The 27831-nt window shown below is 34.2% G+C and overlaps 3 protein-coding genes across 4 annotated transcripts; all 3 read left to right on the top strand.

The window, feature by feature from the left end:
* The first annotated feature begins 8400 nt into the window (after positions 1–8400).
* On the top strand, positions 8401–12536 carry LOC132055406 (uncharacterized). Of its 2 annotated transcripts, none has more exons than XM_059447208.1 (9): positions 8401–8666; positions 9372–9448; positions 9998–10226; positions 10435–10617; positions 10690–10735; positions 10844–10907; positions 11053–11149; positions 11766–11822; positions 12073–12536. In XM_059447208.1, exons 1-9 carry the CDS (start codon positions 8529–8531, stop codon positions 12169–12171), a joined length of 990 nt encoding a protein of 329 aa, XP_059303191.1. In that variant the 5' UTR covers positions 8401–8528; the 3' UTR covers positions 12172–12536. The 2 variants fall into 2 exon arrangements, with proteins under 2 accessions (XP_059303191.1, XP_059303190.1); XM_059447207.1 differs by having other exon boundaries at positions 8425–8666; positions 10435–10589; positions 10816–10907.
* Positions 12537–14100: 1564 nt separating this feature from the next.
* LOC132055407 (uncharacterized) lies at positions 14101–17203 on the top strand. The gene is made up of 4 exons (XM_059447209.1): positions 14101–14239; positions 15485–15573; positions 15727–15824; positions 16799–17203. The coding sequence occupies exons 1-4, from the start codon at positions 14230–14232 to the stop codon at positions 16899–16901; spliced, it is 300 nt and encodes a 99-aa protein (XP_059303192.1). The 5' UTR covers positions 14101–14229; the 3' UTR covers positions 16902–17203.
* Positions 17204–20820: 3617 nt separating this feature from the next.
* LOC132055409 (kinesin-like protein KIN-13B) lies at positions 20821–27110 on the top strand. Its single transcript, XM_059447210.1, has 12 exons — positions 20821–21248; positions 21486–21707; positions 22524–22715; positions 22946–23047; positions 23415–23492; positions 23586–23667; positions 24646–24805; positions 24882–25184; positions 25286–25504; positions 25589–25934; positions 26014–26079; positions 26403–27110. Exons 1-12 carry the CDS (start codon positions 21090–21092, stop codon positions 26577–26579), a joined length of 2106 nt encoding a protein of 701 aa, XP_059303193.1. The 5' UTR covers positions 20821–21089; the 3' UTR covers positions 26580–27110.
* The last annotated feature ends 721 nt before the right edge of the window (positions 27111–27831 follow it).

The following is a 27831-nucleotide window of genomic DNA, read 5'->3' on the forward strand; positions in this document are numbered from 1 at the left end:
TGAAAGAGGGTACCTCTTTTTTTCTTTTTTTTCTTTTTTCTTTTTTTAATATCAAAATCACGTTTTTTTCATACTTTGGGCAAAGATTAGTCATGTTTCAAAACCCCGAAATATCAATATTTTATATAGAACTTAATATATTTTTTTGCGTACAATAACGTCGGCTCATTACATCAAGTATACCTAAACGTTTGGATCATCGTTTTAGGGGTTGTAAAGTGCCCCGAAGTAAGTTTTGTTTGCTTGGAAACTTATCATCTTTGTTCTTTGGAAATCAAACTCAAAATTAAGCTTTTTTCCGTACTTTAACCGAAGATTAGTCACATTTCAAAATATCGGAATATAAATATTTTATATAGAACTTCATATTTTTTTTAGCGTAAAATAATGTTGGCTCATTACATCAAGTATACATATATGTTTGGATCGTCGTTTTAGGGGTTATAAAGTGCCTCGAATTAAGTTTGGAAACTTGTTATCTTTAAGGGTTTTTCGTACTTTGACCGAAGATTAGTAATATTTTTTTTAGTGTACAATAATATCAGCTCATTACATCAAGTATACATATGCCTCTTCACTCACGTAAATAAAAAAATAAGGACAGGAGCATAGGTAGAAAACTAGTTGTAAATTGTTGAAACTTTAAATGGTCATAACTTTGTGCTCGACGTCCGATTTACGTGATTTTTTTTTTTTTGATTTTGAGTATTTTTCGAGATCTAGCCGATTTTTTAAAAAACGCCCGTTATCCCAAATTTGTGCAAAACTTTCATTCTTCTTTAGTAAAAATCTAATGATAAAAAATCTATTTCGAGATGCTAATTCCGTGGTAATGATGTTTTGAATGTCAATTTCGAGATTCGAAATTCAATTTATGAAAACGAGTTACATAGCATTAGTGAACATTATAAAAAATAAAAAGTGTCTACTTTGTTGCTTTCACCAATTTGGCTTGGTGGTTTAGCCTCTCTTTTTGACTTACTTCTTTTTTATGCCAACAACATGGGATCAAACCTTGGTGGGAGCATTGAATGAGATATATTATACCTTGATTGAACCTCTCGTATTGGATGAATTATTTTTAATATAATATTTTTATTTCAAAACACTTAAATTAAAATCCTATAAAATATGGCACTTAGATCTAAAAATGACAAGTTTTAAGCAAACAAAACTTACTTCGGGGCACTTTACAACCCCTAAAACGACAATCCAAACGTTTAGATATACTTGATGTAATGAGCCGACGTTATTGTACGCTAAAAAAATATGAAGTTCTATATAAAATATTGATATTTTGGGGTTTTGAAACATGACTAATCTTTGCCCAAAGTATGAAAAAAAAATGTGATTTTGATAGCTTAAAAAAAAAAAAAAAAAAAAAGAGGTACCCTCTTTCACGCACAGAATCTGTGTGTGAAAGGCCAAACTTAAAAAGTTACAGTTTGATCCTAGTATGATTCTTTTTTTTTTTAAAGGGTTAATTTAGTTTTAAAAGTTATTTTTTGGGTTAAAAAAGCTTCGGGTCCGACTGCAGCTGTTGAACAAAAAGTTCCCCACAATTACGTGTACCAAAAGCCAAAAGAAAATGTCCGACTACGAAAGTTCAAGCAATACGTTAGAAGTTTCCTGTAGTTTCTTTTGGTAGAAAAACATCATCTTCATACACGTATCTTTCATTCATGTGTCCGTTGGGAGTTGTACAGTGTTCTTATAAATTTGTCCGTTACCATACGTGTTCAAACTTGAAAGTTCAAAAAAGTCTTGACCCTATCTACAATCTCCATATTTCTAGCTTGTGATATGTTTTACTCCTGGGACAGAGTCTCAGACACTACGAATAAAATCAAACTCGTTACTGTGATGAATGATGATAGTGGCAAAGTTACCAGCCTTTTGCAACACACACACCATTTTCTGTCGACAAAAAAAAAGTATTTTTAAATTTAAAAAAAAATATATAAAATTATAACAGCTTTTTGTTCTAGCAACGCGCACACACACACAGAGTTATTTTTGGTAAAATTTACACTAACTTACTATACTTAGTTGATGTAATAATGTGATAATATTCATTACTTAATTAATAACTATAGTTAAATGAAAAAAATCTATATACAAACATGTGTCGTGCATTTATCGGTTTCTTTGAAACACCATCCAGGTAAAGTGATCTTATCTATAGTTAAATATACAAAAATATTTAAAGATTGTTTTGAACCACAAATTTCAAAAGTCTTCAATTTTTTTTTAAACTCAATATCAAGTCAAATCGTTCCACATAAATTGAGATGGAGAGTTTTATTATTTTTATTAGATTGTCAATTAATATTTATCAAGAGATTTACTTACCTAACAAGTGAGATTGTTTTTTGTACCGTTACGCATAGATCTTAAACTCATACCAAATTGATGTTACATCTTTTGATCTTAAACTCATACTAAATTGATGTTACATCTTTTATTTCCTTCTTAATTTACCATTTTTACCACGACAAGTTTATGTAGTCTGTCTTGACTTTCACGAAATTAAAGGATGTAAATAAATATAATCTATTATATACATGGAACCTCTGCGTGTGTGATTATTTCTAAAGATGCGAGAATGATAAAGATCTCATAAAATTAAAATAGTACATCTAATTATATCACAAGATATTAACAACTTGCATTAGTGGACTTTCAAACTAAGTCAAACTAAATTAGCGTTACGAGTATTATAAGGACAATATTGATCGCCATCCAATTGAACATTCATATACCAAGTTACTAAAAGCGAAGTAAATATATAAATCTGAAATATTGTCAGTACATGGATTTGAGATTTGGATTACCTATTCTAGTGACATAAGCCCATTCGGTCCAGAAAAAAAAAAAAATTTGAAATTAGAGACTAGGTGAAGTACCAAATGGAGGATCGGCTTCAGTAATAACGGTGAATTGACATATTATCTGACTCTCTGTACATAAAACCTTTTTCTTTTTCTTTTTACATGAAACCATTTTCCTCTACACAAAAAAGAATATTGTTCAAAAATATACTATTACACATGTATGACAAATTAATGTATAGTCTCGATCATAAACCCGCAGGTCCATCACGTGCGTAGAAAACAAGCTCACAAGTCTCCTTAATATCCGCTAACCATTAGACTGATTTCATTCCAAATCCATAAAAATCTCAATGTCCACATGTGTTTTTTCGCTATTTCTTCATTCTGTTCCGTTCTGCTAATCGAGGAAATATTCGCTTATGCCTAATAGCCATAGCACTAAAAGAAAGTAGCCATAGTTTATACTTTATACAGCATTTTTATTTTTTGTTAAAATGCCACTTCAGCGTAAAACGACAATTTTGCCTCGCGTGTACTAATTCTAATTGCCTCGCGTATACTTGTGCCAGTCAAAATTAAAAGACAAAAATTATTAGCCTTTTGCTTCTAAAAGATACTTATGGCTTCAGTCACCTGTCTATTCTGCGAAGACCGTCTGGTCTTGAGCCTTATGAGTTGTGAGATGAGAAACAAAAAAATTGGAATATGTTGGGCCAATGAACAGCCTAAGAAGGGAAACATAAAGGAGAGTGGTCTTGTCTCCATAACAAACAAGGTTACAAGTTTTGTTAATTACTCCATCTAAATATCAATTTATTTGAACTTATTATTTGAGAGCATACAGAAAGCATTCTTCATTTCTTTTCTGTGCATATTACATGCGTGTAACCTGGTAAAACAGTTGTGTGTTTGACACACTTTGAAAGGCTGGGTGTGTAAAGGGTTGCTCATATTATAGACGTGTGTCACATAGATTTGGCGTCAAATTTAAGGGATAAACTACATATTCTACCTATAAATTGAAAAAATAAGTATGAAGTATTAAACATGTCATAATATTCATGTGTCTATATGGCTTTTGAAACTTGTACTTTTATACATATCATAACATTTGTATGGCTATAAAAGTTTCTCATGAAAAGTAAAATCAGAAATTTAAATTAAATTATTTTCAATTTAGAACAGAATCATTCTTTTCTAAAATGACTAAACAGAAAATAAGTTCACATAAATTGAAATAGAAGGAATATCTTTTTTTCAAAACTTTGGGGAAAAAATCATTTTTTTTTTTTGAAGAAGTACTTCGTTTCTTCTGCAACTACTATCAAACAAACGGACCAGCTCCAACTCTATTCCAAGTAACACGTGATCAAAACAAAATGAAGAAATTGCACGGTTGAATCTTCAAATGGACTGGTCTTTAATTTTTATCCTTCAAAATGAATTTATGCCTAGTGGAAACATAAGTTTTCTAAGTGGCAAAAGTTATACCGGGCATAACTTGTGATATATTATGATCCGAAATATAAACTTACGCCTCGCAAAAAAATTATTTACCTTGAGGGACAACAATTAAAGACCAACACAAAATGGAGATAAAAGTGCAAATGACCCAAACAAAACACTATTGGGCCACAGGACACTTTTGCCCGAAATTTACTTAAATGGGCCTAAGCATATTAGATCGAAATAAATGTTTTCCATATTGTCCTAACGCCTTAGGTTTATTAATACCTATATCTCCTTTGCAGTTATATTATTTATCTCTCTTCTTTTGGAATTATCCAATAAAAAATGGAGGCAGAGTCATACAGGAAAGATTATTATAATCTTCTAATGGTCCCAATTGATGAAGATGGAGGCATGTCACACTTTAATTTCACTCGATCTCCCATCGTTACATGGAAGAAAATTATCGATGATTTAATGGATTTAGGCTACAAATTCGCCATTTACAATAAAGTTGCCAAAGGATATGTGGTATACGAGTGCAACTCTAATGGTAAATATAACTTTCGTTACGTTGCGAAGACTGATGAATATGAAAGCTTGGTGCTTCATGCTGCTATGTTGCAAAACGTTGGTAACAACTCTATGGATGCTTTCATGTTTCAAGCTTCATCGAGACGTGCATTTATTTTTCAGAATTGCGGTTTGAATGATCTTGATCGGTATTGGTTATTTTTTGACGAATCGGATTTCTTCCCTATAAAAAGGTTATGAGCCCATTTGGATTAGCTGATTAAAAGTTGTTGATCTTGTGCTATAAAACACTTTTAGGTGTTGAAGCTGATTTTTAGAAATAAGTAGTCACTGTTTGAATAGAAATCTTTGGAATGTTCTTTTTAACTTCAGTGACAGCTTTTCTTTTTCTTTTTATGCATGGCTTAGAGTTTAATTTGCACAAATAAGAACTTGATTAAATCTTCCAGACTTCCATTGATTGTTCTCTATTGTCTTCCTCGTAGAATTTTGTGATCCAAATTCCTAAATGCAGTCCGTTTCCAGTATAAAGTTTTGTCGTAGTAGCATATTTATTTGGGCACCTATTTATTTGCTTTTGGTACCCAATTTTATTGCCTATTAATTGTTGAACAAAAAAGTACATCTTTTTAATTTAGAGCATCATTATGTCATCAAAATGCTACAACGTTTAAATATGACCTCATAATGTAAAAATAGTCATTTTACGCTAATAATATTTATTACTTAAACTTTTAATTTAAGATTTGTTAGCTTATATAGAACAATGGTGCAGAGAATTCTCTTTACACTATTAACCACCCAAAAATATTTATAGATAATTCTCCATAAAAATTGAGATTTGCAATTAAAAATAAGGCAACTTAATATAACTAATAAATGTGACATGATAGTGTAAACTTTCTTTATAGTATTCTCAAGTACACATAAAGTAAACTCTTAATTTAAATATTGCACATGATTTATAAAAGGAAAACTAGAAATCAACATAAGGAAATATGTGTCCTTATTATAGGACTAATATCATGCAGCATTATTGTCGTTAAAGGCAATCGAATGTTACGGGAACTAAATCTAGAATATAGTAATAACACGGGGACTAAGAGTGTTATTTTCCTTTCATTTTTTTCTTAATTCTGGAATTTATTTACCTGAGTAACGGATATGTGATAATGGAGTGGGATGGAAGAAACTGAGATTTGTAAGTGAGTTTGTTCAACTAATATAGTTGAGATAATTCTGCACAACTACGTAAGTTAAACCTTAAATTAAACTTGAGTTGCTTTGAATGGTTTCAAAGGTCAGCCATCAGTCGCCCATTAATTTGCCCAAATGTTTGCCAAGTTGTTGATCGATTGATATCTTCCTCTTTATCCACATAGCCCTAATTAAATTCTCTAACCGTATAGTTTTTTTTAATCCATTAGTAAATTTTAATGGAGTATTATAAACGGCATTTTATGAAAGAACCAAAAGGAATTATTGAGGAATATAAGCTTTAATTAGAATAAACTTTGTTATAGTGGTTGATCAATATTTTCTGTTTTTTTGAGTCTTATGAATGCGTGTCACATATTCTTTTTGAATGGTTTGGTTAGATAATAGCACGAAGTTTAGCAGCTGAGCACGTCTTTCTACAAGGGGAGAAATGGTTTCGTTGCATCACAACATCATCATGCACTTTCAACTACTTTATTCCACCCATTTTCTCTAATTCATGTAGCTTGCCCATGAGATTTGTGTAGTTTGACCCGCATTAAAAATAGATACTTATTTTGTCCCAAATTTTAGTTGTTTTGTTGAAATGTATATACTATTGAAATATTCATGTTTAGAAAAATTAATAAATTATTTTTGTCCTTATTAGTGGAGTTAATTAAATGTAACATTTAAGGAGAGATAAGAGATCATTTTAGGCAATTACTAAGATGTATAAATTTTTAAGAGGTGTATACATTTTTTAATAGACAGATTGAAAAAAAGAATATATATTGCAAAGTAGTAATCCTTTCGATGTTGAATCATGGCAAGCATAGTAATTAGCTTGAATTGCGATCGGTGAGTATTAAGTCATAAAATTGTCAAGTTGGCCTAGACTGGGCAATTCGCAGATGCCACTTCTTTTGGGGTGGCTTTAAATTTTCTTTTCATGTTTGAAATCTTTAAAATTTGCCCTTCGGCTAACACCCAAGGTTTCGAGTTCGCGCTCAAAATTTAAAAAAAAAAATTGAGTTTAATATGACGTACTTTTGTTGAATTATCTACTTTTATATGTGAACTTGGCCATAGCCCTTTGATAATTCCTGGTCCGGCATAAAAGTTTATGGATAAAGTGGATTACTATGTCAAAGAGTAGGATTTGACCAAGCTTGGCCGGAACATATTGGATGGTTAGACAAATTATTGGTTCTTGGAGAATCAAGATTCGACTGGAAAAAGCTTGATTCGAACTAAATTCTTGCAATTATTAGGTAATCATTTGAAAATTTATGGTGTTTCGACATGCCACTCGAAAATATATTTTGTGACTATAACTAATAGGATCATACGATAGGGCTTAGTGTAATGTGCAAGTGTTGTGATGAAGAAAGTTTGCCCATTAAAGTATCCCCGCCGTACCTTTGTGAAGGAATTATCAAAGTTATGCTGGGAGCATACTTATGCCTTATGGGCGGAACCCCATAAATAATTCCTTCAAAGTTATCGGGTCGGCGTAAAGTTTATGGATAAAGTGGATTCTTTATGTCAAAGAGTAATTTGACCAATTTAAGCTTAAATTATTATTAGAAATTATTCTTCTCAACACTTTGGAAAAAGCTTGATTCGAACTAAATTCTTGCAATTATTAGGTAATTTAATTTTAAGTGACCAAAATATATCATAATTGTGCTTACATAGAAATTATCTAATAGGATCATACAATGGGGCTTGAGTGTATTTGTGTTTGTTGTGATGAAGAAAGTAAATATTAAGTGACAATACGCCATAAGGTATGAGTATGCGGGTTTAAATTGATGTCTTGCGATTTTTTTTTTTTTTTAACCTAATTTTGGAAATATAAGAAATTTAAATATTTAAAAGAAAAGAAGGAAGGGCAACGCAAAAATTGGCCTAGACTCAGTGCGCTCAAATTGGTTTATGTTGCTACTTTTTGATGTGCTCCATAGCCCACCAAGTGAAAATTAATCCTAAGCCTAATATTCAAGAGTTACACTTTTGATCCATTCAATATGTGCAAATAATCTTTCAACTACAACTAGTATCTTATTAACGGGAGAAAGTTTTAACCCCCCCCCCCCCTCCTCTCTCCCCCCAAAAAAAAACCAATTAAGTAAATATAATTAGAAATTATTGCTATCGTGTTTAATTAAGTAAATATAATTAGAAATTATTGCTATCGTGTTTAGTTAAGTAAATATTAAGTGACTTGTTAAATTGAGTTAACCTAAGTTTTGGACCCTCTTTTCTTCTTGGTAAATAATAAACCCCTCTTTTACTTATACATATACAACAATAGTTCAATTTTTACTCAAAAGTGATTAGAAAAGTAGAATTAAGAGAATAAAAATTACCGTCAAATGGTAGTTGAAAATATAAAAAAGGAAAAAAAAAAAAAAAAAAAGAGTTAAAATGGAGGACGTGCGTGCTGCGTGCGTATAAATAGAAACGACATGGCTGAAAAATTTAGCTGAGCCTGAGAGTGATCGAAGAATGGAAAATTCATCTGATTCGAGTAGAATAGACGAAGAGTATCGGCCATTTCCTCCTCTCTATTTCATTTTGACCTTAATTTGGTTCCTCTCCGTCTGTTCCTGGACCTTCAACACTTGCAAAAATCGCCATTTTCAGGTCTATTTCCTTTCTCTTTCTGTTTCTTTTTTTCTACTTTCTAGTATCTCTTTTGAGGAGAAAGAATAATTTGATGCATCTGGTAGCTAAAAACACATTTTCTGATCAATGTTTTTAGCTTAATTTGCTCTGTGTTATTATGAACATTTAGTGTCATAATTCGTTCCTACTTCTTACATGAATAAGCTCCTCGGGACAATTCGTTGCCTATAAGGTTTATCGAGGTTTTATTTGACGCCGTTAATCAATTTCTCTGAGTTATGCTTTGTTTTGGTTTTCTGGTGCAAATTGTTTTGCAGTTTTATTGATTCTGTATCGTATTCCCCAGTTATTAGATTTAATGGTAAAAACACACACCTTAACTATCACTTTTTCCTGAGTTTCACAACCCAACTATAAACTTGTTCCCGATTTCTACCTGAACTATCATCATTTGTGTATTAAAATACATCCAACAATTAGTTGTTCCCTTTTCCGACCTGAATTATCACCATTTACTCAACTAGGTGTGTTTTAATATATAGATGGTGATAGCTCATGTAGGAAAAGAGAACATCTAATACTTGAGATGTGAAATTGGCGAAAAAGTGATAGTTCATGTGTGTTTTTGACCATTATCTCTATTTGTTACTATTATCCTTTACTGTCAAACTATTGAAGTAAATTGTTTTTATAATTTTGACATTTATGTGCGCACTAGAACAGACGAACAGATTGCAATGGACGCTGGCTTCTGTTCCACTGATCAAAACTCTGCAACTTACCCTATCTTTCCTCTTCTGGTAAGGCCTTTTGCCTTTTTCTCTTGTTTTTGGGAAAGGAGTAAAATCTTCCTCCAAATTTGACTGTTCGCTGCAAATTTATAAAACAATTTGTCAATCCGATGTTCACTATTAGAAAATGCAATTTAATTACCTAACCACGGCCTGCTCTGCTATGGTATCTTGAGCTCAATATGGTAGATTTATCCTAAGGGCTGTTTGGTTCGCAGATTAAATTATCCCAGGATTATAGTCCCGAGATTATAGTCTTGACTAATTTATCCCACCTCCCAGGTTTGATAGGATAAAGTGGGATATCGACGATTAATTTATACCGTCAACCAAACACAGTATAAATTTAGTTCCAGACTTAATCGTAGGATATCCCACCTTATCCCGTGTACCAAACGACCCCTAAGGTTTTTAGATTTAAGACAATAGCTTATGTGCTCTATTTCATGAATAAAATTAACTATTGTATATATGTTCATGCTGAAGTTAAACTTGCTCATTGTATGTTCATGTTCCTTTTTTTTTCTTATTGTTCTTCTATTTGATGTTGCCTTGCAGGTATTCATGCTTTTATAATCACGTATGCTCTCTGTGGATATCATTTGGTGTCTATGTTACCGGAATTCTGTTCCAAACTGTAACTTTTGTTTCATTCTTGCTCATTTCTAATGGATACTGCATCACGTGTGAGCGACTTTCTATACAAGAGCGCCGCATCACAGCTGCTCTCGCGTGTATTTTCTACTTGACTCTTGTCGGCTACAGAGCTTCTGTACCTTATTTCTCTGTGAGTCCACTAGGTTTTTCTGACTCATTGTCTACTGCATTATCGTTATATTTCTTTTTCACACTATGAATTAATTGTGCAGCATTGCCTACCGCATTATTGTTTTGTTTTAATTTCTTTTTCACACTACCAATTAGTTGTGTAGCATTGCCTAATTATTTATTGTTTTCACACATGATATTAATTTTCTCTTACGTATGTAATACAGGTACTCCTTACACTTAGCTATTTCATTTCATTTTATGTGATATTCAAGCACATATCACAGAACTTAATAGTTCTGCAAGAACAGTTAACCTTTATAGAGGATGAGGAAATCCCTGCAATGCATGAAGCAATCTACACAAAGTATACAATGCTCAAGTATGCAGCATCTACTAAGTTTCATATGGTATACTATACTTCCGGACTCAATGTTTCATAAATTATTGAGTTGTAACTCTTCATCTATGTGATTGTCCAGAAAATTTCAAAATGCAATGCTTATGATGGCTGTGGCAGAACTGGCGGTATGGACACCCACCTTATTTGGTCTTAGTAGTCAGTTTTACTGTAAAATCTTGTGATAGTCAGGTATTTTAATTTTCAGATTCTTATAAACGTTGACAATTCAATAGATAACTACTGGCTCCGATTGTTGGTTCGAGAATGGGCACAGTTTTGTATACTCTCTTACATTGGGTAAGTGCAAATTTCAGCCGGTTTTCGGTTATATATATATTTTTTTTTAAACTGGTACTATTAAAGTTTTCGGTTATATTATAGTAGAAAGGATTCGTTATCAACCTGTAATCTGAGAATATCTTTAATCTTTTATTTACGTCAGGTGGACTTTCAGGTCAAAAGACTTGGCGCCACGCTTCTCTGTTATGCCGGTAATAAAGTCTGTTGGAGATAGAATGGTACCTCCTATTTATAGCATTGTAAGTCTCCTTTGATACCAGAATTGTAATTGCCTTACTTAGAGTTGACTGATCTTGATGAATATTGTCTATCTTTTGTCTAAGGTTTGATTTTACTAATGAGATGATCATCATCTCCTTGTTTGAGGGAGATACTAAATATTAACAACAGCAAGGGAGATAAAAGAGAAACTTGATCAGTACATAATGATTTCTAAATAGTAAAATATGATATAGAAGAAACTTTTAAACGATCTCCTTTCTCTTTCCCAAGTCCTCACGCCTTATCCCCACATATTTGGAAGACATAGCCAGGTCTTTGTCCCAGACCTTACCCCCGCCACCTACTGCCAGCAACAAATAGAATAAACATGTGTTGCCTTAGTCCCTCATTCCTTTTTTCAATGTAAATTCTTATTTGTAATTCGGTGCCGCCTCTTCGGAACAATTAACATTTTGTAGTTTCCACAGCTGCTTGTGGTTGACTATTCGACTTAATTAGTAACTCACGTCATGAATTAATGGAAGATATGCATATGGTTTGTATTGGAGCTGGATTCAGGAGTATATATAATACTATCTACTTATTCTGTTGTATGATTCCGGAACCTCTGAACTTATATTTGTGATACTGCAGGAAATGGATGCAGCTACCTTTAAAGACTTTAGTAGTCATGGATGGCATATAGGGGTGGTGAGTATTCATTCACGAGCTGGCTAGAGTTGTTCTCGAGTTTCCCCTACCTCACATCAGTCTTCATAACTTCTTTGTATTATAATTAACTGACTGTCAATTAGAACTTGATTCGAGTTTCTTCAATTTCAACAAGCTAATCTGTCTCCTTCATGGCAGAATGGTTTATAATCTTGATAATTGTCACAATTATTTTGTTCAACTGATGAGATGTGATATCTGTACTGAAAATTCGAATCTGATATTGCAGCCTACTTCGCCCAAGAAAGGAAGCTTAAAGAATTCAGTTTTAGTGGTTGTTCAACATCCCCATGTGTGTAGATTGACACCACCTGACACGCATTCATAGAGTGTAGCTTAGCTACTTATGCTGAAGATGTATATTATTCATTTGTGTTCTCACTCCTGACAGAAGAAAGTTTCAGGACATACGGCAGATCAACATCCATCTATTATAGTAAAGGAGGATTATGACCAGTAATTTCTGTAAATCTTTATACACATTTCTTCTGAGGAAACCTCAGAGGTTTTTGGCTGTAAATGTACATTGTTCCCTGGATATTGTCTGCTTCAGCATCCATTTTTCGGTGGTAGAAAGCTTATGCTTTGCTGCAAACACACTGTCCCTCCAGTTTGCAGCTTTATAGCTCCTTATTTTCATTACTGCCCTTATAGTTTCTATGAAAAGAAAGGAAAATTGACCGATTCAAATAATGGTTTCTTGAGTGTCTGGACCGTGAAGTGTTGGGATGTATTCCAAATGATTAGAACATCAAGCAAGGTTTTGCAATGGACCTTGCTAACCTCTAAATGCAAGAGCATGTCTTCTTTTCGCGAAACTGATACATGACATGTTGCAATGCAAACAATTACAAAGCAAAAGGATGCCAAATTTGATTGCATATTTGCAATAACGCGTTTGTACGTTAATTGCAAACGTTGTGGAATTTGGTATGACATCCTGAAGCGTTTGTTTGAGTTTTGCAAAATCACTATTTGAGATCGTAAGTATCTGAAAGAGTTTGGAAATCTTTAATATAATATTTACTTATTTTGCAAAAGCTTTTCAAACAAAACAAACAAAAGCTGAGTTTGCACTTGCAGAGGCTATTGCTGAAACAATTCAAACAAATGCCGCCTAGTGTTTCTTCTATTTTTGGATGGAGGTGGCTAGGTAGGGAGGCTCGTACTGCAGAGCAAGCGGAAGAAAACGTAAGGTCGCGCGTTAGAGAATTGGGAGAGAAATGCCATGACAAACTGACAATCAAACTAACTGTTAGCAAAATGAGCTTGACTCATGAAGTCGGGGTAATCTAACTCTATTTTGATCTCATTTAAAAGGCTGTTAAGTCTAGTTTTACTTGTTGACCTCAAAAGCTAGGCCAAAACCAACAGAGGCCTAAAAAACAAAAAAAATGTAAAAAAAGAGGAAAGTATATAATATATAGAATTAATAATTTCAAAGAGAAATGAATTACTAAATTTGAGTTAAAAAGAAAATAACTCAAAATTAGAGTTTCAGAAGAATCAACCGTGTTGGTCATTTGTTATTTGCAAAACTTTATGGGCCAACCTGTAACGCTCGAAGAACCAGCCCATCCTGTACCCTTTTCAGAACATTTTTTTTGCGCGGATTGCCCTTCTTTTGGTGGTCTTTAAATTTTGTCCGCTTATATTTGTGAAATGTTTTAAATTATCTTTTTTTTCCGTATTCTTTGATGCTTTAATTTTGCCTTCGCATTCAACTACGATCGGTCGCGCGAAATTATGAGGTTACGAGTTCGAACCCCGCTCACGCCATAAAATTAAAAAAAAATTGCAAGGCAAGATTTGGATCGCTTGTATCTTGGATCCGACATACTAATGCCTTGTAAATGAGGACTTGGCGTAAGTATGCGTCGCATAACTTTAGTAATTTCTTAATAAGTTTATGCCGGTGAGGGCATACTTTTAATGGGCAAATTTTTATGCCGGATTCGGCATAAACTTGTGAAGGAATTACCAAAGTTATGCCAGATCCGGCATACTTATGCCAAGTCTGTCCATAAGGCATAAATATGTCGGATCCGGTATAACTTTGGTCATTCCTTCACAAGTGTATCCGGTGGAGGCATAGCGCGAAATTTAAAAAATTTTTGTGAATTTTTTTTAAAGTTTTGATTTGTGAGAGTTCGAAAGTTGAAATTGAATTTTAGCCGGAGGATAAAATTTAAAAATTTTAAATATGAGGGGCAAAATTTAAACAACACACCAAAAGAAGGGCGAATTGCCCAAGGTTGGGGCTCCAATCAAAGCCCAATAATGCTTCGTTGTTTGTAGAAGTCCACACTGCAAATGCTTCTCTGCTCCGTCGTCAACAGACTTCCGGCCAAAATCACGGCGTCTACTGCAAATCAACATCTCCGGAATGAGTGCAGGTGAATTTACCCTGTGCGAGGAATTTTCGATGAAAATGTATCTAAAAGAAGGACAAATTTATCTTATTATGTTTTGAATTCACAGTGATGTATCAGAATTAACGTCAAATGGAGTCAGTAGTTGGATTCTGTTTCGATTTTGCTTGGGATCTTTTTAGTCGCTAATACAGAACAAATATTGTGGGTAAATTTGATTTTTGTAACTTACCGGGAAAATGTTGATATGTATGTGTGTATGACGCTGTTCAACATTATTATTTTGTTATTTACTGAAAAATCAACCTTTGAACTATGAATTGACAACAATTTGTGCGAGGTAATTACTCAGTATGAATCATCTATATTGCCAATTAGTTACGGCAAAGAGCAAAACATTTGTTCTCTGCGTGCTATTCGAGTAGGGCTGGAAGCAAAGTAATTTGCTTGATTAAATGAGTTTCAGCATCATAATTTATTATTTTTAGGATGAAAAGCATGTTATCCTCTTCGGTTTTTGGATGGTGCATGTTACCTCAATGTGGTCTTGATATGACTATGAAGTATGAACCATCTTGGAATCAATTCCAAAGAAAAGTTGCATATGTTGCCAAAAACTCTTTTAATCTCTGAAGTTTATATGTTATTCAGCTTCTTACAAATAAACAGACATAACATGGCGTACATTGAAGATATTCTGTTTCCCTTTTTCTATTATCTTTTACAATATTGTGTCTAGCGGTCAATAAAGTTGGAATTGATCATGGGAGACCAGGGTACATTCGAGTAAAAGCAAAATAAATTAGGTAACTTCTTCTCATATGTCTAAGCTATGATGGACAGAGTTACTCGAAACCTGTGTGGTGGGAAACTGGGAGGTAACAAGTATCAGGTGGATTAGTCACGGAGTGTGCAAAATGGTCCCGACGCCACTTTTATAGAATAAATCCTACATAGCTTTTAAGTCTGCAGCAATCTGGTAGTTGATCCTTTGTCCTCATTAAGACACAATGCAAAGCCATTTTAGATATTTCAAGGCATTTCTGGAGGGACATAACTAAATAAGCCATTTGAACTAATCAATTGGTAGTATAAAAGCTCTTTTCTTTTTTGGGAAGCACGAGGAGGTTGAGCATATTTCAAAAGCACAGGTAATATGCAATAACCTAAACCAGAGGTAGCAACATGCTTCTTAATCCTATTTGTAATGAGTATATGTTTCCTAATTCTTTACCCTTGTGTTTCATAAATTTATTCAATTCTTTGAAGGGGGAGCATTTGGTGGAAATAGAGGACTGAGACCGGTTCCACCAGAGAAAGGAGTTTTCCCGTTGGATCACATGCATTTATGTGACCTGGTAGAATCCTTTGAAAACTCTTATAGCTAATTTGTTTTTCTGATTCCTTCTGCGTGTCACTTCCTATTCTAATTAGTTGTTGTGATAGAGCATAGGGTTTCCATAGGACATTCAGTTCCTTTCTTATTTTGTGCTCTTTTTGGTATATTTTAGGAGAAGAAGGAATACCTCAATTGTCTTAAATCCGCTGGGCATAAATCTGAGGAGTGTAGACATCTCTCAAGAAAGTACCTGGAGTGCCGTATGGAGAAGTAAGTCCATTTGTCTGGTTCAGGAAACTTCTTACACTACTTAATTCTTAAAGTATACTTTAGCACACAACTTAATGTAGTCATCACTTTAGCATACAACTTAATGTAGTCGTCAAAGGTCTTTCACTTGCTTTAGTCACTGCACTATAAAGTGTTCGAGTTGGTATAACTGCTATTTAGCAAACTTTTAAATTCATCTTCTATATTCTCAATAATGTGCAAATTATGCCTCTTAATGTATCTGAAAGAAGGCCTCCCCTAAATTTTGCCCACCGCAGCAAAAGGTGAAAAGTTTCCGAATGTAAAACATGATCAATCATCTGTGGCAATCGTGTCTCAACTATTACATAATATGGTTATGCTCCTAGCAGAGGATAATGGCACATTAGTTGGAATCAGGACACTTGTTTCTCTCTCATATTACTTCATAGTGCAACTTCAACTTTTTTCTATCTGGCTTATCACAAAAAAATCTTCTATTTGGTGTTTTCATGTGTTCTGTGATGCATATCTACAAAAGAAAATGAACAATGTAATATTGGTCCTCGTTGATTTTGAATTTGTTGCAAGTCATCCCCTGCATATGAGAGTTTAATTTAGACATCTTGCACTTTGCATAGCAGTGTTCTTAAAATTGTTTTCAATGTATGCCAGCAGTAGATGCTTAATTTGAAGGGAAGAGTTGTGAGTTTCCATTCTTTAACTAGGGGAGATAGAAAGAGATCTTGGATAATTCACCAGATAGATTTTCTAAACACGTTAAATGTGAAATAACTTTGAATATTTTCCTTTGAAATAATTTGTGGTACTTGAACACGCCTTGATGGATTCTAGCAAGATGGTTTGACTAATATGTATCATTTGTTGGTCATTATATTATGTAGCATGTGCTCTATGTTAATAAACAGCAAACATTCATCATAGTATGGGAATTTAGACAGCAAGAAAATGAATGTTTCATTTGCGGATTGCAGGAATTTGATGGCAAAGCAAGACATGTCAGAACTTGGCTTTGGCAAAAATGTTAATGCCGAAAGTAAATCAGAGGAAAAGACAGAACAGACAGTAGAGAAATGAAATGTGAATTACATACTGTGGATTTTTGAGGAGTGTGGCTGTAAAATTCTACTTGCAAGCTGACCATAGTCTCACCACCACAATTTCTGTTACTTCTATGTGGAGGTGCACATTTTTCCTCTCACCCATTTGTAATGTTTCTATTTCTTTCTTCTCCTGGATCCTCTGTAACTAAAGGCAAAAGTGTATAGTGAGAGGGAGAGAAACACGAATTGAAATGAGGAAATGTTGTATAAACCAGTATTCTGCTGTCTGCAAATCTGCTTTTTTGTTTATGGATTATTTGTCTTTCTTCCTCTAAATTTTTGTTTGTCCTTTCTTTGCCTTCCGTTCATTCCATCTGTTGGTCAACCTCTAAATGTGTTGCATTAAGGAACATTGATATAATTTGAAATTGGCATGCTTAATTTTTTTATTCATCTCTAAGCTCAAGTGTGACAACAACCTTTATCCTTCTCCCACGTTATTGTGTTGTTCCCCTAGTAGTTGGATAGTAAAATTATGTTAGTAGCACAAAGATCATGAACTGTGAAACCAAATGGTGAATGGTTTGCTGGTTTACTCTTATTATTTTCCTTTCTTATATGTCTAAAGTTTAAGCAAAAATGATTGAATTTCAGCAATATGTGCCTGAAGTTGAGGCGTTAGTCATAAGATTTTCAGACATGGCATTTCCAAAGTTTTTTCAAAGTGAGTAGGATTACAAATTTTTGCACAACTACGGGTATAGCTTAAATGGTGGTCCCAAAAGTGGGCATCTGTGCACTTCAGCCCAGCATACTTTGTCCAATAAATTGCTAATTCTAACGGTAGATATTGGTGACCAAAAAAAAAAAAAAAAAAGATAACAATAGATATTGGTGAAATTTGAAAACCAAAAATTGACCAACTTAAATAAAATCTACTACTATTCCCTGTTTAATCAGTTTGGTGTGAGTTTGAATTTATTTTCAGTTAGTTGAAAAGACACCAATATAGAGATCGAGACACCTTGTTAGTATAGACAAAATTAACTATCCGCGCTTTTTAGATTTTTCATTTCAAAAACTTTATGATACGCGATTGTGACTGATATAATGGATTAATTTCGATTAGGAAAGACCTGACTATTGAGCTCAAAGGAGAAGGCTGAATCATACGATCAACCTGTCAGTGCCTTGCCCTCCTAAAGTCTAAACATAATGGGCCTCTTGTAAGTTACTACGGTACAGCATGAACACGGCTGATTTTTTCAAATAGCCTTTTTTGTGGTTATTGTATTTATATTTTGTTTCTATATTAAAAAAAAAAAAGTATCGTATATAAAATTAATGCTTTGCATAACCGAAAGAATGAAAAATTTGCGCTATCGGTTCCGGACAATTTTATCACTTAATCTAAAGTTTGATAATATTTTTTTCATAGATAATCTAATTTCTAATCCATTATTCAAAAAGTAATCTAATTTCTAATCCATTAGTCAGAAAGTTTCAGGGAACTTTGTGTGAAACCTTGCGAACAAACTTCAGTCTTTGGTTATTGTATGTTTAATTTCTAGATCATTGGTCTAAAAGTTTCCAGTGAAGTTTGTGTGACACTAATTTCGGACAGCTTGATCATAATTTTTAAAGGTAATTTAATTTCTAAATCTTAGTTTAATAGTATCAGTGAACTTGTGTGTCCTTAAAGACAAACTTTAGACCATACAGATAATGGAGAGCCACCTTAGACCAAGACGTATTGGAAAACTAGAATTAATACTATACATTGTGCAAAAATAGAAAAATAACCTATATTGTGTAATTTCTAGTCCAACTAGTCAAACACATCACTTTTTTAATAAGGACAAGGGTTTTGAGCCCCAACTTAAATGTATATAATCTTAAATTGGTGAACCTCATTGTGACCTAAATCTTTCAAGATTATTTGATTATAGTCTGTGGTTTGATTTTATTTTCGGTATCTAATATTGTTTTCTACAATAAAAATCATATTAGGGGAGAAGCAGAAGTTGGAGGAGGAAGAAATGTATGGAGAAGCGAGAACATTAATTTTATTTTTGTTTAACATGAAATATGAGACTTAAGTAACAATTAAATTTATATTTGGGATCAAAATCAAGCAGATTATGCTAAGAACTTGCTAATGAAGATAGTAAAACAAGTAAATACTAATGAATTGAAGAGCAATAAAACAAAAGGGTAAGAATGATCTTATATTGAGATATCTCAAGTGAAACTATCAGGCAGTTTAATTGGGAAAGAAGCTGCTTGCTTGTCACAAATTGAGAGCTTATACATTAAAGATGAAGAAAATCATACGGGGTACAAGTGAAGAAGAGATGTGTATTTATAACCTAACCCTAAGTACGTAATGTTCTTCGTGTATTCGTCTATTGCCCATAAATATCACTATATGCATGTTGTGTCAGTTATACAAGTAGATATATATAACATCTTAGTGTATCCTGATTTTTTCGGAGCCGGTATTTGGTGAAATTCATCGTATCCGATCATTAATAACCTACCGAACATCGCTATTTTTATTACTGGTGTATCGAGTTCAGGGGGGACTAGTCATAGGTCCGAAGAATACTAGTCGGGCTTAATTTTGGGCTCTGGCTGGCGTTGCCCTTACTGAACTAGGTCTGATGAGGTTGGTTCCGCCAAACGTCATCTTCTGGGTCGTTCACGTGTTGAATTCTTATTTCGTCCCACAATTTCTACTTGTAAAGTGAGAGATTATAACTTGTATTTTTTTTAATAAAAATACAACAACATACCAAGTGTAATCTCACAAGTGGGGTCTGGGGAGGGTATAGTGTACGACTGCACGCGGACCTTGGAAGGTAGAGAGGTTGTTTCCAAAGGACCATCGGCTCAAGAAAAAGTAAGGCAAACGGTCAGATAAGAATTGACGAAAGTAAATAAGTCATGTCACAATAATATAAATAAGCATTATGAAGAAAAATACAGTAACTCCAACAAATTAATACGATAAACGAAGTACAAGAGATAACAGATAGTGGTAGAGAATCGAGGGGCAGGAAACTACAAAGATAATACTATGCCTACTAGCATGAAAGGATACACTAGACAACGCTCTACTGCCTACTAACCTTCTACCCTAATCTGCGTCATCCACAACCTCCTATCTAAGATCATGTCCTCGGCGAGTTGTAACTGGGCCATGTCCTGTCTCATCATTTCTCCCCAATATTTTTTCAGCCCACCTCTACTTCTCCTCAAACAAAATAAAGACGGTGACCTAGAAAAGGGATATACTGTATCTAGTTTGTGGCATGTAATACTCCACTAATCCATCTATTAAAAGTGCACCTAAACGGTCCATTGCAAAAGTCGGACACTGTCACCGGCCAAACCCCTTTCTTTGCATTTTAATTACTCCCGACCACGATATCCGCACGTTCAATTCTTTGAAATGCACCGTTGATCTTTTACATGTGTCCGAATCCAACATGTACTAAATTTGAATACAAGTCAAAGGCGGGGTTCAGAATTGGTCAAAAAATAACCCATAATTAATTAAGTTTAAATCCATATAATAAACAAATAGTATTACAATATAGCAAAAATGTCTGGCCAATGGATGCATAAAACGACGTAACCCTACCCATGTGAGCCGGTTTGTGGATGTTTGCTATTCAAATTCAAAAATTAGTGGGCCCCACCAAACGCCTCACGCAACCTAACCCCAACCAGGCTCTCACACGTGTCTCTCCCTCCTCGCACGTGCCAAATTCAAAAATCCTCTTTTCAGCATTTCTAATTAATCGTGTCCGTCTTGGTTGGTAAAAAAGATACTTTCGCCATCCATTCCCTCTGCATCCCCACATTTTGTCGCAGTGAAAATATATTCAGATTTACTTTTACTGTCGTGACGGTGAATAGATTTAAACAGTGAAATGAATCACAACCGTTGAACTCTTTAGATGCTTCGAACCCACCACCGATTTTTTCCTTTTCATCTTCTAAACTTCAAACCCTCTCTCTAATCTCTATTTCTTTAAGCACTCAGACACACATTCAACTATTAATCCGAAATCATTCCGTTCACCAAATCCTTCAAGTATTATATATACAGAGAGAAAAAAAAAAATAAGCGAGGATTAAGCTGATAGATTCAAAATTTGTTGTTGTGAAAGAAGAAGAGATTTAGATCTAACCGGAGATTAAGGTCCGATTAAAGATGAATGCAGTTGGAAGGCAAAGATCTGGAACATCGACAGCGCATCATCAACGGCAATACTCAGATAACTTTTTGGAAAACTCATCTAATGGTAGATGGCTTCAATCAGCTGGTCTTCAACATCTTCAAACTTCAAATAACTCCATTCCACCCCCACAGGTTTCCGGTTTTTCTACATTTTATCCTTTTTTTTTTTTTTGAGCTCACTGTTGCCCTAGCTCATAGATCTGATAATGTGTTTATTTATGATAAATACTGATAACTATCGGATAGAGTATTAGAAAGGAAAGATCGATTAGACAATGAAATATTGGTTTTAAGCCAATCACTGACGATTAATCAACAATTCGAAGTGCTTTTTCATGCGTATTTTTATTTTGTTATTGGTTACTTTAGGGACAGGATTATGGATACTATGGTGGAGCTCAAGGTTCTAGAATGTTTAGAGGTGGTGCACAAAGGACTTATAGTGGAGGAAGCGATCTCTTTTCCGAGCCTTTAACGCCGCCAGGTCATCATCGACAGAGAAGGAACGGTGGTGATGAAGAAATCTCGCCAAATGAGTTTAGTCCTGGACTGTTAGATCTACACTCATTGGATACTGAGCTTCTACCTGAGGTTTGGTTTCTTCATTTGGACAAATTCTGAGTTCGTGTTTTAGGTGGATTGGATAAAGTAGTTATTTTAGTTATGGGATTGGACATTACCATTGTTATATCAGTGCAAGATGTGCAATTACTTCCTAAAACTTGCTGCTTTAGTAAATTTTTATAGGATTGGACGTTCGTTCGTATTTTAGTGGGACTGGATAAACTAATTATTTTAGTTGTGGGATTGGACATCACCATTGTTATGTTAGTGCAAGACGTGCAATTATTTCCTAAAGTTTGCTGCTTTAGTAAATTTTACTATAAGATATTCTTTTGATTGGAGCTTCTCATTTTACAGTGCCACAAAATTCGTATGCACTTTTAATGAGTTTTGCATTATTAGAGCTTCTTATTTTACAATGCCACCAAAGTTCTTGTCCATTTTGCCTGTTGATTTTTCTGATACTACTGTGCAAACTTGTTTTGTAATTGAATCAATTGTTTGTTTCTTTGCCAGGTGCGCCAACTCTTACGTTCTCTATTTCTTCTCTTAGATAATGGGACAGTGTGGATTAGTTGTTAGAAACTCTTTCTTTGACACACTTTGGCTCTTTGAGCTACATTTTATTGTAGCATCAATTTGGTCAAACCCTACAACCACATATATTTAGATATCAACAATTTGATATACATCAATATGGTCCTTGTCGCTACCATGATCATTCACATAATATCATGCTAGTTATGACTGAAATTTTGTAGTTTTAACTTTGTATTTCCGTTAGTTTGGTTTTCAAGTTCAGTTTGGTTTTCAAGTTCTCTTATGTGGACTTTCCATACATAGATGCCTGTTGCTGGCTTGTATGATCCTTCCATGCATCATTTTGCTCGAGCAAAAAGCTTTGATGACTCGGAGCAATTCCTTGCAAACAACAAGCAAACTGGTCGAGTGCGGGGCTTGCCAGAGAGTAATGTCTCTAAGAGTTTTGCTGTGGATAAAGACAAGGCCAGCAATGTCGCAAAGATCAAAGTGGTGGTATGTTTTACTCAACTTCATTGCTTCTAGTTCTGGGGTCTAAGTATTCTACTTAAGCTAGCATAGTGCAGAATCATTCTTATTTTGTTAATTAATGATATCCAGCATTCTGCCATGTGGTTTCATTATTTTTTCACTTCCACAGGAGTCTGCCTTCTTTCATGTGTATTGCACGTGAAAGAACTCGTTAGTACTTGTTCTAGTTGTTTCTAATGATTATCCACTTGCAGGTACGTAAGCGACCACTAAATAAAAAGGAATTAACGAAGAATGAAGAAGATATCATTGAAACACGTTTCAACTCTCTAGTAGTCCATGAAACTAAACTCAAGGTTTGTGGATATGCAATTGTTTTTATCCTGTATTAGCAGTTAACTATACATGTCTAGCCCTTTCACGTTTTAGTCTGGTGACAAAAATGATTATTCTAGTAACCAACAACCTGAAAATCACTTTTATCAAACAGTTGCCCATTATTTGTCTGATGGAAATCATTTTGCTAACAAAGATATCTCTCCTTGAATGCCAGAAACTTCTGGTATAAGATTAACAATGCGGAAATCTGATTATTTGCCATGATCATTGAACTCTTTGTGTTTTGTAAATCTCCCTCCTATATCTTGCTGCTTTGCTTTGCCCAAGTTTGCCCTAAAACCCTTTTCTTTGAATTTGAAGTTCTTATGCCTGGCTATAATACAGGTTGATCTGACTCAGTATGTTGAGAAGCATGAGTTTGTCTTTGATGCTGTGCTAAATGAGGAGGTTTCGAATGATGAGGTAATTGTGGAACACATGATTCTAAATCAGACCCCAAAACTCTTAAGTGCATTCAGATCCTTGTTAACTTTGGTCTGCCACATGTCTCCTTAGGTATACCATGAAACAGTGGAGCACATTGTCCCGATAATTTTCCAACGCACAAAAGCTACTTGCTTTGCTTATGGGCAAACAGGTATGCTACCTGCGCTTAATCAATAATTTTTGTCAGTGTCACCATTATTTATTTTGGCACAAGTATTTTGATTTCATCTACTTACTTATCCTGTTGCTTGTTCGAACTGTGAAGCATATTGGTCTGAATGCATCTGCATCTCCTTACAATTTGGTCAATTATCAGTGTTCTCCAATCTCTATTAATGCGCTTTCATGTGGGGCGGGTTTCATAGAAGAACACCTTTGGTAATGTTGCAGTTAGGCCCTCTGTGCTGAATGTTGTTAGTGATATATTTTACACCTGTAATCATTTGTGGCTTTTCTTTATTATTATGATGTTCAAACTCCTTTATCAATTAGTTGAAGATTAAAGTTTAAAACATCAAACACCGTCTAGTGTTGCAAATACTCTTACTGCAACAATTTTTGAAGTTCCAAGTCCTTTTTAGGTATAACACAATAATGAGTTTAACACAATCAGAGGCTTCAAATCTTAAAGCCCTGCAGAATGTGCGAACACTAACTTAGAAATGAGAAATGGTCATTCTACATGCAATGGTAAATGTTCATTCTCTAGGGATCTAGGTCATGGCAACTTTCCTAGTGTGTTCCATTCATACAAATTCGACTTTTCTTCAGAACCATTACAAAAAATATCAATCAGCTGATGATGCAATTGCTAATAAAAATAGCCTAAACTTTTCAAATGTTCTGCTTGCATTAGTTTCAAAGTTTGTCTTCCAGTCATCTCATATGCAGTAATATCAGTTCACTATCTCAAGTGCAAGGCATATGAAACAACCAATGCCCAGTCAATTTATTCCGTCATATTCCAATTTTGCAGCTTCTTTGAGAGGTCTTTGACTGTGCTTCCAAGTTTGTTTGCATGATCAATCTGGTGTCAACTATCTGTGATGATCATGCAGAGGCTTGGTTTTCTTTCTCTTCTCTAAACATGAACTTCCTCTAATTTTTATTTCATCTCTGGCTTATCCAGGAAGTGGCAAGACGTATACCATGAAACCACTACCTCTGAGGGCATCTAGGGATCTTTTGAGGCTCATTCATCATACTTACAGGAACCAGGGCTTTCAATTGTTTTTCAGCTTTTTTGAGATATATGGTGGAAAGCTCTTTGACCTGCTTAATGATCGGAAGTAAGTGTTTCTGCTTTTTCCAACATTTAAGTGTTGTAGCTTTGGACCGAGGATTACTGAAACAAATTCTTTGCAGGAAACTTTGCATGAGAGAGGATGGTAAACAACAAGTGGTTATAGTTGGATTGCAAGAATACAGAGTCTCTGATGTGGAGATGATTAAGGAGCTCATTGACAGAGGAAGTGCAACTAGAAGTACTGGCACCACTGGTGCCAATGAGGAATCGTCCAGGTCACATGCTATTCTCCAGCTTGCTGTTAAGAGGTCAGCTGATGGCAGTGAATCTAAACCGCCCCGTGTTATTGGGAAGCTCTCCTTCATTGACCTTGCAGGAAGTGAACGTGGTGCAGACACTACTGATAATGATAAGCAAACCAGGTGTTTATCTACTAAATTGTTGCTTTTTCTTTGTCCTTCAATAAAATCATATTGCTAAATTCTTTTCGTTCTAACCTATTACCTTGACTTCTGTTATGCAGAATTGAAGGAGCAGAGATTAATAAAAGTTTGCTGGCACTAAAGGAATGCATTAGAGCGCTTGACAATGATCAAAACCACATTCCTTTTAGAGGCAGTAAATTAACTGAAGTGCTGAGGGACTCTTTTGTTGGAAATAGTCGTACTGTTATGATATCTTGCATTTCCCCAAATGCAGGATCTTGTGAGCACACGTTAAATACATTAAGATATGCTGACAGGTAATCATTTGTTGAATTAGATTTTGTTTCCTTGGCTACTATTTTCTGCATTCATATGCCTTTGCACTTTGCTTTAAATTTCAGGGTGAAGAGTCTCTCAAAAGGGAACAACTCAAAGAAGGAGGTCTCATCCTCAACATTGAATCTGAAGGAGTCAACAACATTATCTTATTCCGCAGTTGTACCTTCTGCATCAACATTTGAAGATGATACAGGTGACTCATGGCCTGAACAGACAGATGAATATGATGAAGATTTCTATGAACAAGAGAAGCCAGTGTGGAAGAAGAATGAGAAGCTCGACGGTTACAACATCTCCAATTCAGAAGATAAAATAAAGAGAGCAAATGCTCAAACAAAGTGGAAGGAACCACCTAGAACAGAGGCAAAGTATTCAAACTCGGATGATGATCTGAATGCTCTTTTAAAGGTGAATCTAATTTGTGTAAAATTGAGAAATTTCACTTAGCCTGAGCGTGCCTCTGAATGCTTTATGTTTAATTTTTCAGGAAGAGGAAGATCTTGTGAATGCCCATCGGAAACAAGTGGAGGACACAATGGACATTGTTCGAGAGGTATGTGATGAACATGAATATGATGGCTTGTTGCATACTGTGTAGGAAAGGGTGTATTTTGGTAAAAACAATAGCCTTGAGCCTTCAGAATGGGGAGTTGAAGTAGATAAATATTCTCAAAAATGGTGATTTTACTGATTATACCTACTGATGTTTATAGTGGGAAAAGTGTTACTATGATTACTTCATGTCAATCTTGGATAAAAGGCTGTTGGCAAGTACCTTTGTCCGTTGCGTGTTTGCTTGTCACTTTGTAGACAAGATAATTTTGCTTGGCTTGCTGGTTATTCGTGGGGATTGAGAATTCTGTTTCAAAATTTCAGGAGATGAATCTATTAGTTGAGGCAGATCAACCAGGGAACCAGCTGGACAATTATATTTCTCGATTAAATACAATCCTTTCCCAAAAGGCTGCTGGCATCCTGGATTTGCAGAACCAGTTAGCTCATTTTCAAAGACGTTTAAAGGAGCACAATGTTCTTGTATCTTCTGGCCACTGAAGATCTAATTTAGTATGCATACAATATTCAGAAGCTATGCATATTTGCTTGGAATTAGGTGCTGTTGTAGATCCACTAATGCGTTCAGTAATGCACCCATGTTTGTTTGTGTAGAAAGCATGTGGCTTGCAAAAGTTGGAGTGGCAATATTCACTTGATGATTCTTCAGAAGAGTTTTTGAAGCCTTCTGTTATTGTCATTGTTAATTCATTTTCTCATTTGAAAAGAAGAAAAATATGATAGATGCTTTGGCAAGGCTTTTATGGCTTTGTGTTGCTAAGATTATTAATTGTTGATTGATCTGCCGAGTGGAAGAGGCATTTGCAATGTTCTGGGAGCTCAAATTTGTTTAATCTGGTCCAGCCTGCAAAGTCTATCATAGATGACTGGCGAGGGCTCTGGCCAAGTCTGGTGTAATTGATTGTAACGAGTTATACAATTGCTATATTTTCAATTTAGCTGTGTGCCATGTGCCACATGCATCAACATATTGCTACAAAATATGCATTGTAATCTACTCGATTGCTTGACTAGTAAAATCTAAAAATGGCGATTGCTTTTTTTTTTTTTTACCAAAATGACAAGTAAATGTTGCTATTTTTTTTTAGCTTGGAGCTATGAAAAACGAAAGTAAAAAATAAAAATACTTCCGAAATAGGATAAAAATATTTTTTTAAATCCTTAGTCTAATGGAACTATTTTTGGAGCAACCAAATTAAAAAAAATAAATTATATTCTCATTTTTGTATATATATATATATTTTGCACAATAGGTGTTTATATAAAAATGAGTTCATATATATATATATATATATATATATCATCAGTCTCTTTTCTTGATCTCCTAAAGTCCACAAAATGAAAAAAAAAAAAACGTTTTATTTTTTGAGTCTTATTTTTTAACTGTTTTTTTTTTTTTTTTTTTTTCTTCAGAGATTTTTTTTATTTTTTAATTTCTAGAAGTTAATGATTTTTTATATATATATATATATATATATACAAATTGATTCCATTTTTTAATTTTTTTTAAAATATATAGTTCATTTTCAATACACCTATGGATGTGAGTTTCAGAACGATTTTTACAATATAAATATTTCAAGGCTAATTTGGGGAAAAATTGAAATTGAATGTGTGTTAAATTATAGGATCGGGGAAAATCATAATGAAAGCCTATATTTTTTAGAATTATATTTATAGTTTGATGAGAAATAAGAAAATATAAAGTTTTTTTCCAAAAATATATATATAT

The sequence above is a fragment of the Lycium ferocissimum genome, chromosome 5 (assembly GCF_029784015.1).
Source record: "Lycium ferocissimum isolate CSIRO_LF1 chromosome 5, AGI_CSIRO_Lferr_CH_V1, whole genome shotgun sequence".
Classification (NCBI taxonomy): Eukaryota; Viridiplantae; Streptophyta; class Magnoliopsida; order Solanales; family Solanaceae; genus Lycium; species Lycium ferocissimum.